Below are 13,823 nucleotides of genomic sequence, written 5' to 3'. Positions count from 1 at the left end.
CCAGTCGCGAATGATGGTGGACAATTAAACAATTAATGGGAGGAGAGGGTTCCACAAATACCTCCATCCTCAATGATGCGGGAAGTCCACCACATTAGTGCAAAAGGCAAGGCTGAAGCATTTGCAAGAAATACCAAGTGGATGATCCATCTGGGCCTCCTCCTCAGTTCCCCATCATCAAAGATACCAGTCTTTCTTCAGACAATTCAATTCACTCCACATGGTATCAAGAAATAGCTGAAGACACTGGGTACTGCAAAGGCTATGGGCCCTGACAACATTCTGGCAATAACATTGAACACTTGAGCACCAGAACTATCTGCGTCCCTAGCCAACATGTACGAGTACAGCTAAAACACTGCATCTGCCCAGCAATGTGGAAACTTGCCAGAGTATGTCTTGTCCACAAAAAGCAGGACAAATCCAACACAGCCAATTACCACCCCATCAGTCTACTCTTGATCATCAGCAAAGTAATGGAAGAGATCATCGACTGTGCTATCAAGTGGCACTCGCTCAACAATAGCCTGCTCACTAATGCTCAGTTTGGATTCCACCAGGGCTACTCAGTTTCTGACCTCAAAGCCTTGGTCCAAACATGGACAAAAGAGGCAAATCCCAGGGCTGAGGCGAGAGTCATAGAAGTCTACAGCACAGAAAAAGGCCCTTCGGCACATCGTGTCTGCGCCGGTCAGACAAGTACCTAACTATTCTAATCCCATTTTCCAGAACTAGGCCCATAGCCTTGTATGCCATGGGACTGCCAGAGTGACTGCCCTTAGCATCAAGGCAGCATTAGACCAAGTGTGACATAAATGAAACCTAGCAAAACTCAAGTCAATGGGAATCAAGGTGAAAACTCTCCATTGGTTGGAGTCATACCTAGCACAAAAGAAGATGGTACAGTTGTTGGAGATCAGTCGTCTCAGTCCCAGGACATTGTTAAAGTTCCTCAGGATAGTGTCCAAGGCCCACCTATCTTCAGCTGCTTCATCAATGAACTTTCCTCCATCATAAAGGTCAGAAGTGGGGGTTTTCGCTGATAATTGCACAATGTTCAGCATCATTTGCGACTCCTCAGGTACTGAAGCAGTCCATGTCCAAATGCACCAAGACCAGTACAACATTCAGGCTTGGGCTGACAAGTGGCAAGTGATATTCATGTCACACAAGTGCCAGGCAATGACTATCTCCAACAAGAGAGAAGAATCTACTCATCTCCCCGTAACACTTAATAGCATTACCATTGATGAATTCCCCCACTATCAACATCCTGGGAGTTACCACTGACCAAAAACTAAACTGTACCAGCCATTTGAACACTGTGGCTACAAACGTTGGTTAGAGGCTAGGAATTCTGCGGCAAATAACTAACCTCCTGACTCCCCAAAGCTTGTCAGCCATCTACAAGTCACAGTTCAGGAGTGTGATGGAATAGTCTCCACTTGCCTGGATGAGTGCAGCATCAACAACACTCAAAACTCGATACCATCCAGGACAAAACAGCCTACTTGATTGGCACCCCATTCACCATCTTAAACATCCATTCCCTCCACCACCAATGCACAGTGCCAGCAGTGTACACCATCTACAAGATGCACTGCAACAACTCGCCAAGGCTCTATCGACAGCACCTTCCAAACCTGCAACCTCTACCCCCTAGAAAGACAAGGGCAGTAGATACATGGGAACACCACCACCAGCAAGTGCCCCTCCAAGCCACATACCATCCTGACTTGGAACTATATTGCCTTTCTTTCACCGTCATTGGGTCAAAATCCTGAAACCCCCTTCCTAACAGAACTGTGCCATGCATCACATCACTTGCACTATAGCAAATCAAGGCTGCAGCTCACCATCATCTTCTCGAGAGCAATTAGGGATGGGCAATAAATGCTGGCCTAGCCAGCAATGCCCACGTTCCATGAATGAATAAATAAAAAATTATATACAGATTCTCATTATAAATGTTTACATAAGCAGCTCTATCAAATATGTTGACTTTAAAACATTACTGAAAATATTGGCACATCACATGATTTCTGGGTACAGTAGCATAGTGGTTATGCTCCCAGACTAGTAATCTTGAGGCCTGGATTAATGATCCAGAAACAGGAGGTCAAAACACATTAGACAGCCCGGGAATTTAACTCAAGTTAATTAATTAAATAAACTTGGGATAATAAGTCAGTCACAGTAATGGTGACCATTAAACTAATTAACAGTCGTAGGTCCATAGAGTCATAGAGGTCCAGAGCACAGAAAAAGGCCCTTCAGCCCATCGAATTTGCCAGTCAAACAAGTACCTAACTATTCCAATCCCATTTTCCAGCACTAGGCCCATAGCCTTGTGTGCCATGGCACATCCAAATACTTCTTCTGCCTTTACCACCCTTTCAGGCAGTGAGTGCCAGATTCCCACCACCCTCTGGGTAAAAGAATTCTTCCTCACATCCCCTCTAAACCTCCTGCCCACATCCAGTTCATTAGGGAAGGAAATCTGTACCATCCTTACCTGGTTTGGCCTTGACATTGAATCCACCTACTCAGTTTATTTCTCAAACTTCAAATCTCATTGGTTAAGGAACTACCCTGTATGTTCAGTTGTGTGCCAAGGCCTGAGATACCCAGTTGTCCTTACTGTGCCGTCAGTTCGGTTTGCACTTTCAGCAACTTTGTGTAAAAATATTAAACTTAAACATGCACGTGCATGTCTAGTGGAGTGTGATACGAGATGCCATGCTCCAACAAAATCTGCCCCTCCTCAAGTGGAAAGGACTGTACTACATATAAAATATTGTACAAGTGTCACGGCACAATTAAAAGAGAAAGCATACTGCAGCACAGATTTTGCAGCATATATTTAGGGTCAAGGGTAGAGAGATTTTTTTCGACTAACAGCGTAGATATGTATAGTTCTGGCTAAAGTGAAAAACATTAAACATTTCATTAAAATACATATTAAAAACACATGCTTCACAAAATGACTACTCAATTTCACTTCATAACCCATTGCTATTGCAGTCAAATTTGTATTGAATACTGCCTCCTGGTGATGGAATACAATTCTTGCCTCAAGTACAAGCTCTTTCTGGCATATTTTATTCTGATCAGTTTGATTTTTTTTCCTGTTTTTGTGTTCTTAATACAAAAAGGCAAAACTGCCATTTTAAATTCTGTTAATTCTAAATATCAGAATTGTGCAATATTTAAAGTTACCAAGAATACTACCACTTTTTATATTAAAATAATCCCAAGCATAAATTCTAGCTAAGAGCAATTATGACTATGCACAACACATTTGTTCTTTTAGAAGAGGGTTTATTGAAACTTAAGTTAAATTTTCTGAGTGTAAAATAGACTTTGAAAAACCTTCAGATTTCAGGTTCATTCACACACAAAAATTTACATTTATTTACGGAACAAAATTCACAAATGTTTTTCTACACCAGAAACTCAATATGAATGCCAGCCATTGTTGCTGCAATACAATGATGATGGGAATAGATTCTGTCCTGATAGGCAGGTTATTTGGGCTAGATAAGGATGGGAAAAGTAGGGAGCGCAAGTATAAAATACATCGTGGTTAAATGACAAGAAGCATTTCTTTTCAGAGACAGTCATCGGCTTCTGTGACAGATTACCTCAGCATGCACTAAGTATGGAATCCCTACAGACCCTCAAAAAGGGAGCTGGACAAGCTCCTGAGAGAGAACAATTCATGCTATAATAAGGGTAGCTGGGATTAGCAAAACTCATGAGGTTACTGTGGTCTCCTGGGGATTTGCTTGCATTTCGGAATCAGAGAGGAATTTCTATGAGTTTTTTCCTAAATTGACCTTGGATCTTTTCCCCTGTACCAGGAGACTGCATGAATGCAAGATGTAGGGGTGGCGCCCATGGTTTAAAAGGCTGCCCAATTCTGAATGGGGTGGCTTCGATGGGACAGATGGTCTTTTCCCATCATTCTTTTCCATATGTATGTCTGTAAATTTATATACAATTATCCTTGAAGCTTCTGGGTAATAAGCAAACCGTAAAATTGAAGTTGATTTCAATAAAATTATTTAATGGCAAGAAAATTGCGTGCTGAAATGTTGGTCAATTTGGTTCACTGCATGGAAATGTTCTGAGCTCAACTATGTCTATCTGGGAATTGCAGCTAATTGTTGCCCCACAGGAAAACAGGGCAGTGATGGAGTGTGTGGGATGGTGGGGGGCAGTGATGAGGGAGAAAAAAGGCCTTAAACAAATGACATCACATTTCAATCTACAATATCCTAGCAGTCATGCATTCCCTGTAAGTATCACACTTTGGTCAAACAGTATATCTTCCGACATATATTGTATACGCACACACTAAAATGTCCACTCACTAGTCCTCTCTGCGCGTAAAATTCCTACAATTTACAAGTGAAAAGATTATACAGTTATTTTAGTACAGTTGTGCTTCATTTTTAAATGGCTTAGGTCAGCTACATGTGGCTTCCTTTCTTGAATTTACTTCCTTTAGCGCCAGTTACTCTTTATTCCTAAAGATTGTGTCTCAGGAATCCATTAGTTCATTTTACTGAATAAAAACAAAATGCTGGAAATACTCAGCAGATTACACATGATTTCCAGTATTTGCAGGTTCTCCCCTTAGGCTCTAATACATATTGCACTGTCAATAAAAAAAAACTATGGTTAATTGGTGATGCTTAATTTTTAAATTTAACCACACAATTAAACGAAAATGCAGTGACAATGTACTGTGAGCAAAAATGAATTTTAAGTAAAGATTAATGGAAATTTGTGACTACACTTAACTTTAAGGTAAAGATTGTTTATGCCCCAAAAATTTCTAGTTTAAAAAAAGTTATATTGAAAGTACAGATTAAAATATAAATATAATCTGCATAATTGAGTAATGATTAAAGTAGTACATTCATCCCCTTCTTAAAAAGCATAGTATAAAATGGGTTAACATTGGATTTCAGTAGGCAAACATTCATCCACAAAACTTTGCCTCACAAGCATGTATTTGTAGATTTTTAAAAATGTAATATTTTCAACAAAGGTCAGAAACTGTTGTTCGCATTTCTCCTGAGGTGGCTTAAAAATCCTCTAAACCAGGATTAACTATTATATATATTATGTATTGACATTTGTCCGTCTCAAGATTGTCCAAATACTACAATTTTCATCCAGAAACGAATGTAAATAAATATTCAGCACTAAGTCAATATAAAATAATAATAGATTTTCCAAATTGCTATGGGAAAAGTCTTACCACTTTTCAATTCAATGTAGCAGATCATAAATGCAGTAACTTGCCATGAAATGCCAGAATAAGACAGATTTATACCTCCAGTGGCAGGGAGGCAGTGGAAGTGGAGAAACATAGAGTTCAGAAATTTTTCAACACACACACCCAACTACATGTGAACTAAGCATCACGTGTATAACAACAGCTTAATTATAAAAATATCAAAACTTAATTTTATACTAAAGTAGTATTCATGTACAAAAACTGACAGGTAAATAGCAATAAGAGTAGCTTCGGCATTCACCACAAATCACAACCTGCAGTTTTATCACTGGCACACAAATTTTAAGAAGGTATTTAACCAATGAACAAAAACAAACAATAACTATTGTTTCTGAGCAAACTCTCTAAAAGTAAGTTACTATGCCTTCTATCGTTCAATTAATTCAAGATTACGGTTAGCCAACTCCAAGAAGAACGTACATTCTAATGGGTTTCATTAAACATCATACCTCTGCCTTTTTTCTTCATCTTTCAGAACTTCATAGATAGCCACCAACTAAAAACAAAAAATCAAAATGCAAAATGTTTAAACAAAAATACAAATATAAGGAAAGTGCAAAAAAAAATAAAGGCTGCCCTTACTTGTCTAAATTGAATTTCTGCATTTTCATCTTTGTTCTTATCCGGGTGTAAGATCAAAGACATTTTCCGATAGGCTTTCCTGATGTCTGCAGATGAAGCATCCTGCAAAAATACAAAGTCGACTTTGTCAGAAATATATAAGGCTCTTAGCATAGTGTTATGATCGAGGAAGACAGCGGACCCAGTACGGCTCCTCAGGCAATGTAATTTGAGCAACAGCCACGCTATGCATTCAGCTGCACATGACTAAACAGTCATTGGTTCTGACTTCTTATTCTTTTTCGATTCTCTGAACTACTGCAACACAAAAAAGTCAGTATACTTTCTCTAAAACCTTCTGGATAAGGACTTTGTTCAACAGTGAAGGAATAGGGAGGGAAACACAGTCTTTTAATAACATGATACTGCTCAACAACAGAGGCACCTGCTTGCTCGGAGACCAAGTCTTTGCTTATTCAACCTCTGCATATTGCTGCACGGATCCTTTTTTTAAAAAAAATACTGCACACAACCATTAATATTTCTAGCAGTGCTTGATCCTCTTCAGACAAAGAGAGATTTCAATCTACATGCGTGAGACCGCTGCAAACCCTGTAGTTTTTAAACAAGCAGTAATTACAAGATTTGACACATCTGTACAACACAAAACAAAATCAAACAAGCAATTTTGCAATTCCAAAATCAATACAAGTTATTGCACAAAATGTTCAGTTTTGAACCTTAAAATAGGAAAATGACAAATCAGAGTTTCAGCTAATTAGTCTTGCTGCATTACCTTAATTGCAAACAGAACTGCACAGCATATCTGTTCAATATATTTGCATAGCATATATATTTCTCAATACAGTTCAAGGTTTACAGAACTTTGATAACGCTTAACCCTACCTATGTAAAGGTGGAAGTTATTTTTCCCTCAAAGGGTTTCTATAAACAGATTGCGAAATGCAATTTGTCAATTAATGAAATTTCACATTTATTAAAAACGCTAATCCATTTCTCAAAAAGGCGGAAATAGAAAAACATAGAAGCTTGTGTAAATCTTCAACTTTCTAATATTAAGCATGATGCAGCACTTATTTTTCTGCAACGTTGTCCTACTACATTTTCAAATCCATGTTTAAATGTCATCCATAGCAGACATCGCTCTTGCGAGAGAAAAAAAGCACTGGCTCATTCAAGAATTCTGAAATAGAAATTTATTTCAATACTGCAAATTGCTTCAGTTTAATTCAAAATTTGGCTCCTGGAGTAACAGAGTGACATTAACACATAATAGTCTGACAAGTGTTATCTGAGCATTTAGCCCTCAGGTTCAACACTTATGCTTCCAGCATGCTTTGTGATAATTTATGCCAAAAAAAAGGAACAGTACAAGAAAGGACCTCTAAAAAATGTGACTAGCAGCACTGAATTGTTTGCAGTATCTGAAACAGCTAGGATATTAAAACCACAACTTAAGTTTTAAAATGAATGTTTGCTATAAACAAAATTTTGAACAAATCTGGTTATGTATGCTATAGCATATAAAACCTTCTCAATCATTTCAAACTTAAAGCAAAAAATAAAATTCTGAAAGAATAATTTTAAAAGAATAAAAAATACCCACAGTCCCTTTTCACCCTTTCAGTTCACGTATGGCAAATTGTTGGAATTCTCCAATGATATAGCAGACATATTTCCTATAACTTCTATTTTAATAGCTAATGATGTGACCTGTGCACATCTTGTTTCAGAAAATTGTCAATGTTGTTAGCATTACAAAATGACTGCATAAAAATTCAAAGCATTCATCCATCTAGGCCTCAGTGTTCTGTGCTCTCTAACCTAAAGTGTACTAGGAAAATGATCATTTGTATACATTACTCTATAGAATATCATGCTCATTAGATTCTTTAACTATAAGCCTGCAGCATGACAATGTTGTCATTTGTAAATTTTCTAGTTATATTAAAACTGTTCATGTATGTCAACACCAATCACAATGACCCTAAACACAATTGCTCTTTTTGAGTGCCATATAGCTCACGTACAAATAAAATGAACATTCTAATACTGCTACTCATCAAGTTACTACAAAGTAGCTAATTTAGTTGTGCAAAGAAATACAGAAGAATGCAAAGTTAGCACATTTTTTGATTAAATAGGAGTTCTAAAAACTGCAGTGATTAGATTTTGTAAACATAGGAGTTAAAAAAACTGCAAATGTTGGAATCTGAAATAAAATGGAAAAATACTAAAAAGGTCTAACAGCAACTGAAAGCATATTGAGACAGATACATTTCATCAGAATCCTGAACAAAGGGTTATTATTTAAAACTATAAACTGCCTTGCCCTTTTTTCAGGGGTTTAACTTTGAACAATTTTTGTAATACTATTTTTAGAGCTAGAAAAAAAAATGATTGTAAACTGGACATGTGCAGTTGGTTCACAAAGTGCTAAGTCATTGGTCCATAATTACAGAAGATGATGCTGAATTGGGTCAGGCATTTCCCGCACCACCACCACCCCACCCGACCCCCGCCCCTCCAATCTCACATATGCTACATCAATCCTTGTATAAATCTTAACAGCCAGAAAAGGGCAGGACTGAAGAGACGAAGGAGCATGCTCATCATCCCAGAAGAGAGAAAAAAACAAAAGCAGCAAACATAATATTGTGAACTAGCTTACATATTTTCTCAGAAACTTCTAATCACGTTTGCTTAATTCTCAGGTATTACGATAGTGACCGATTTCACATTTTGGGCAATTAAAATTTTAGTACTTGCAAAAATTGAAATCTCAAAGTATTTGTTTATAAATTGTAATTCGGATAAAGCCAGTTGAAAAAAAACCCACTCACGTTCAGCAATATTGGACTTTCAATTAAAAGCTCTAGGCTGTGGTATAATTATTTATTACATTCTCATAAGTGCATCAGGAAATTAGACTACTTCAATTAAAAAAAACAAGCACCGATTGAAACAATTCATTGCTTTCGTTCACATTGACCACAACACTTTTTTTTTACCCTCCCTGTTCGAAAAAGATTCTTTTGATCACATGCTGAACAATTTACATAGATTTACCACATTCACAGTTGGGTTGGGCCAGTGAAGTTTGGCACTTTTAATTAAAACATCAATAACTGGGCATCATCGGATGATACCAGCAAGTGCACAAGTTATACTTCATTCATGTCTGAATAAATCATTTTTAAAAATGTTCTTCCCTCCACTCCTGTGGTTGCTTACACTGAAGTAGGGATCCAAAACACAGCACCCTCTGATACCCATTTAGACAAAGAATTGTTCAACCACAGATAGCATCACAGCCAAGCCAGTTCTAGCCTCACCCAACATATGCACATTTTCAGTAGGGCCATTAAGTACCAATTGAGAGCAAGGTAATTTTATTGTCCCCCCCCCCCACCCCCACCACTACTACTGCTCTGACTGAGATCAGCTTAATTCAGGACAGCTAAAGACTGAACTTGGGATATTTGAATATACTTCTGAAACTGTTTTCAATCTATCAGCCCTGAATTTTACATCATGGAATACCAGTGAACAAATATATGACGATCATCACTAACATTTGTTTCTCCATTATTTTAGTGAAAACATTGGCAGATTAACACCTTCAGCAAAAAATGGAGATGGGAATTTAAGATGGCCAGTTAGCTAAGTGCTCATCTGCTTGTATTCCACAACATAATTTCTGTGCCATTGTATTCACATCATCTTCTCTGAATCCAGTGTTAAATGCAAAATTACATCAATTCCTCTTTTAAACTAAATCAAATGATTAAACAAAAATTGCCACTTTTAACCCATTTTTAAAAAATGCAAGACTTAATGTCACCATGGGAACTATCATGGAGCAGTATGGTGTTACAAAGTACAAAGAAGCTAAATTCACAAACGTGGATGAACTGAAAGAATTACTGTAGTACACTGGGTAAATGACCATCTCTACAGATGTCAATTTAGTTTGTTTGCTATTCCAGCCTTGGTAACTCTTTTGTGGCCAGATCTCTCAATGAAGTCATCAGCACTCACCATTTACACAAAAATATTTACGGCCTTCCAACAATCAAAAAAATCCAGCAGAAATAACCAATTGATGCCATCAAAAAAATGACTTAAAAAGCTTCAGTGAAAAAAGGGAACCATTAGTAAGACTCCTCTTTTAAAAAGCAATATTGTACACTCTAAATCAAATGTATGTCGACTGTGAAGAGTTTTCCTACAGTGCCTTACCTATTCTCAAAAAATGTTATGCACCTTTCAGTCCTCGTCTTCCAGTTACAAAGCATCATTGATTATGAAGGTCAAAACCAATTGTAATTAGGACAGTATTTTTTGTTTGTATAGACAGCCTTGTTTTTTTAAGAAAAAAGTAACTGGTAGCAGAATCATAAAAATGTGTGAAATGCATGCTCCCTGACAAGCTAGATTTGCATTAAATATAATCTATGCCTGACCTTGGAAAAAATTCTGAAACAAGGTTAGCAGAGCAAAGAACAAAATTATCAGGAGTGCTACCAGCACGTTTTTCTTACGTTTCCTATGTATTTAGCCTCACAAGCGCAGTGCTATGGTTTATGCAGAACCATGTTAATTAATTAAACAGAAAGCCTCAAATAATTCACTATAATGTGCAGAATATCAGTACAAAGGACCTTTATTTGCCACAATAACACACTGTACTAACATATAGTATCAGCATTCAAACCCATGATAATTGTATACTTTCTTCTCTGCATCACAAGAGTCATGAGCCATGATAATTGCAATAAAGACGAGGGACAAAAAAAGATAAGACCACTATAGAGCTCATTTCATTTAAACTGAAATCACATTTAGAGACTTCACTAAGCTATCCAAAAGCAGGGGCATTTTTAACAGGGAAGCACTGAAAGTATTACGGATTGCATAAAGAGTATGAAATACAACTTACGCTCCAAAACTTGACAAGTGGCAAAACAGCAAATGAGGGATCGATGTCTTTGGAATAAAAGTTATATCCTAGAGCTCAGCACATAGTGGCTTTAATTGTTAGTTAATTTGTTGTTAAAATACTGGCCAAGTTACATTTCCTTGGTGTGAGCTATTTTAAGTGTAAACTACACTGATGAATGAACCGATTCTGTGGATGCCATGTAGATTCCTCCCCACCCTCCAGATTTTAATTAACAATTCATCTTCACTAAATTAAAAATTTTCTCAAAGACATCCCATGCAAACACATTGCTTATCCACAATAACCATTTAAAGTGGTAGCAAGAGAATAATTTTGAATACAACTCTCCCTTACCACTTTAGATTTTCAAAACTAAAGACATAATAGTAGACAAACCACAGCATTAATGCCGGGCAGAACAAAGAGATGCAACAGTTTTTATTTTAGGAGATTATCTTGGTTAATTGAGAGTAGTTACTTTTAACCTCTATCGAGCAAGGGCATATGTACGGGCAGAAATCAGTGCAGTGTTGAGCTGTTGTACAACCAACACAAAAGGAGGTTCAGGAGGATTTGCGCTTAGAAGGGTTACAAAGTTAGATAATTCAATTGAACCACTGTGCATATGCTTCAGACAGATATTCTGTTTGGTGGACTGAGGAATTCCGAGAAGTGTGATTGTATTGGAGAGCATCAGATAAGCTGATGCAGTAAATCCTTCTAAAAAACAAGCTGCAGAAGCAGTGTACCAGCTTCAACGGTTTTTTTGGGGAAGGGGGCAATGGTTCTTCCCTTTTCACTGGGACAGCTAAACTTAGCTAAATCTTTGGAACATAGATTACTTCCACAATTAATTGCTGGGGTTTACAACCAACTACCTTAGGATCCATCATCTTACAGATAGCTTGCCTACCATTACTGAATGAAGATTTCCTTTCCCTTACTGTTGTACAGTAAAGTTAAAACATACCTCCTTCACCCCCTAGAGTAGCATGTACTCAAATTTAATGCCTGTCTTGCTGTATGCCACTGAACCATGTGCCATTAACCAGTTGTTAATAGATCTACAACTATATTTGTACAATTGTAGAAATTCAGTTTTAAAATAGCAATCAAGGCATCCTCAAGTTACACTATATACACAAGCACTCTATCATCTTTGTCTTTTCTTAAATGCATTATGTTCTAAGTTACAATAAAAAAACCGAAGCTGTGATAAATTGGATAGCACATAATCGAAGGAAACAATTTACGCACACTCAAGTGCTTTCAAATCTGAATTACTGCTTTTTCCTGTATGTAGTAGAGTGACATCTAATATAGGAGAGTAAAAAATTTAAAAATTAAGTTGAGAAATCAGAAGTCGTCTTTGTATGGTTAAAATTGCAGAACTGAAAGACAGATTTTGAAAAAGTATCTGAGCACATTCAGGTCTCACAGGCTGTCAACTTCTTTGACCCACAAATTAGCCTTGTTCATCCCAAGTGCCAGGTGTCTGTTTTTTTAAATCCCTACTACATAAGAAGCAGGACAAACTGAAATTAGATGCACAGAGACAAGCAAGGAAAACAAGGAGTTTCAAATTTCCAAAATAAATGCATTGGAGATGTTACACAAATCTAAAAGTTGGTGTTCTGTAGCTATGTCTTTAATAACCTCTCAGAAAAACATGGCTGGTAGCAGGCTGAGCTGCTGAAGAGCTGCCACATATTCTATGCATGTAATTTTAAAGTCAACGTTTACAACCATTTTGCTGTTTTCCCCCAAGATGACGATCACAAACAGTGACTTTAAAATTGCACACGTGGAAACTTACATAAGCTCAACTCCCAATTCCATTCAGCAGCTGGAGAAACTGTCTGAGCAATTTCCACAGCAGTGCTAAGCATAACATAACACTTCCTGAAATAGTTCTCTCAATGCAAATGCCAAACTAAGAGGGTAACCGTGATAACACTCATGGGCAACTGTGCAAGGTAAAAAAAATTTGCAGAAACTGACCAATACAAATGTGAAAAGGAATTCCCCACCCACTGCTAACTTCAAGGTTTGCTTAGCTATTTGAATGGTTTCTACTATCACAAGATGCACCTGCTTTGAATAGTCTAATTTCTTCAAATTTGGTAAAATTTCCAAAGAATATGATAAAGTAGAACTTTAGAAATATATTTTACGATTTGTACTGCTATCTGAATTTTGCACAGCAGGTTTCTAAGCCTTTCCAGCTATGACAAGCATTTTCAGTAACTTGTAATGACAGAGATTTTTTCAAGTGTATAGAAACAAAGTTAGAGAATATTTATATAAAAGCAAAATACTGCGGAACAAAAATTGCTGGAAAAACTCAGCAGGTCTGACAGTATCTGTGGACAGAGTTAACGTTTCGAGTCCACTTCTTCAGTTCTGAAGAAGAGTCATACAGACTCAAAATGTTAACTCTGTCTTTCTCTCCACAGATGCTGTCAGACCTGCTGAGTTTTTCCAGCAATTTTTGTTAGAGAATATTTATGTTGTAAAGATGTGCAATTTCTCAATCACTTCAACTTTTTTCTACTTCCAGCAAACAAAATTACATCAGAAACTTGGGTTTGATTTTCGCAACATTTTCTCTATAAACTCCCAAGGAGTGTGAAACATCTGGATGAAACTATAAATTTAAATTCAAGCAACTAGCCAGGCGAGAGAGAGAGAGAGAAAGAAAGAAAGAGAGGGAAAGCTAATTTTTCAAATTAAGTTCTGTTCTGAAAACTATGTAGTACACTTAACAGACCCATTTAGTATTAAGCGTGGACTTCAACAGTATTAAATATGAATGCCAAATGTAAGCAATTCATCAACTGAACCTTTGAAACCTTAAGATACAGCTCCTTCTCAATTCATAATTAAATCAACAGTATCCTTTAGTTAACACATCACAACATGGCAAGCTCCGCAGCACTGCCATCAAGTGGTTAGTCAAGATGTCACAACTGAAGCTCTTCTCCC

At 37.1% G+C, this 13,823-nt stretch overlaps 1 protein-coding gene across 1 annotated transcript in view; it reads right to left on the bottom strand.

Moving 5' to 3' along the window:
• dnajc1 (DnaJ (Hsp40) homolog, subfamily C, member 1) overlaps positions 1 to 13,823 on the bottom strand; it is a 291,590-nt gene that overhangs the window by 227,402 nt on the left and 50,365 nt on the right. Inside the window, exons 2-3 of the mRNA XM_078538335.1 lie at positions 5,894 to 5,995; positions 5,761 to 5,807 (exon numbers count right to left, since the gene is read on the bottom strand). Of these exons, the coding sequence (XP_078394461.1) occupies positions 5,761 to 5,807; positions 5,894 to 5,995 (149 nt within the window). The remainder of the gene's footprint in view (positions 1 to 5,760; positions 5,808 to 5,893; positions 5,996 to 13,823) is intronic.

The sequence above is a fragment of the Cetorhinus maximus genome, chromosome 3, assembly GCF_964194155.1.
Source record: "Cetorhinus maximus chromosome 3, sCetMax3.hap1.1, whole genome shotgun sequence".
In the NCBI taxonomy this organism is placed as follows: Eukaryota; Metazoa; Chordata; class Chondrichthyes; order Lamniformes; family Cetorhinidae; genus Cetorhinus; species Cetorhinus maximus.
This window is presented reverse-complemented; position numbering and strand designations above follow the sequence as displayed.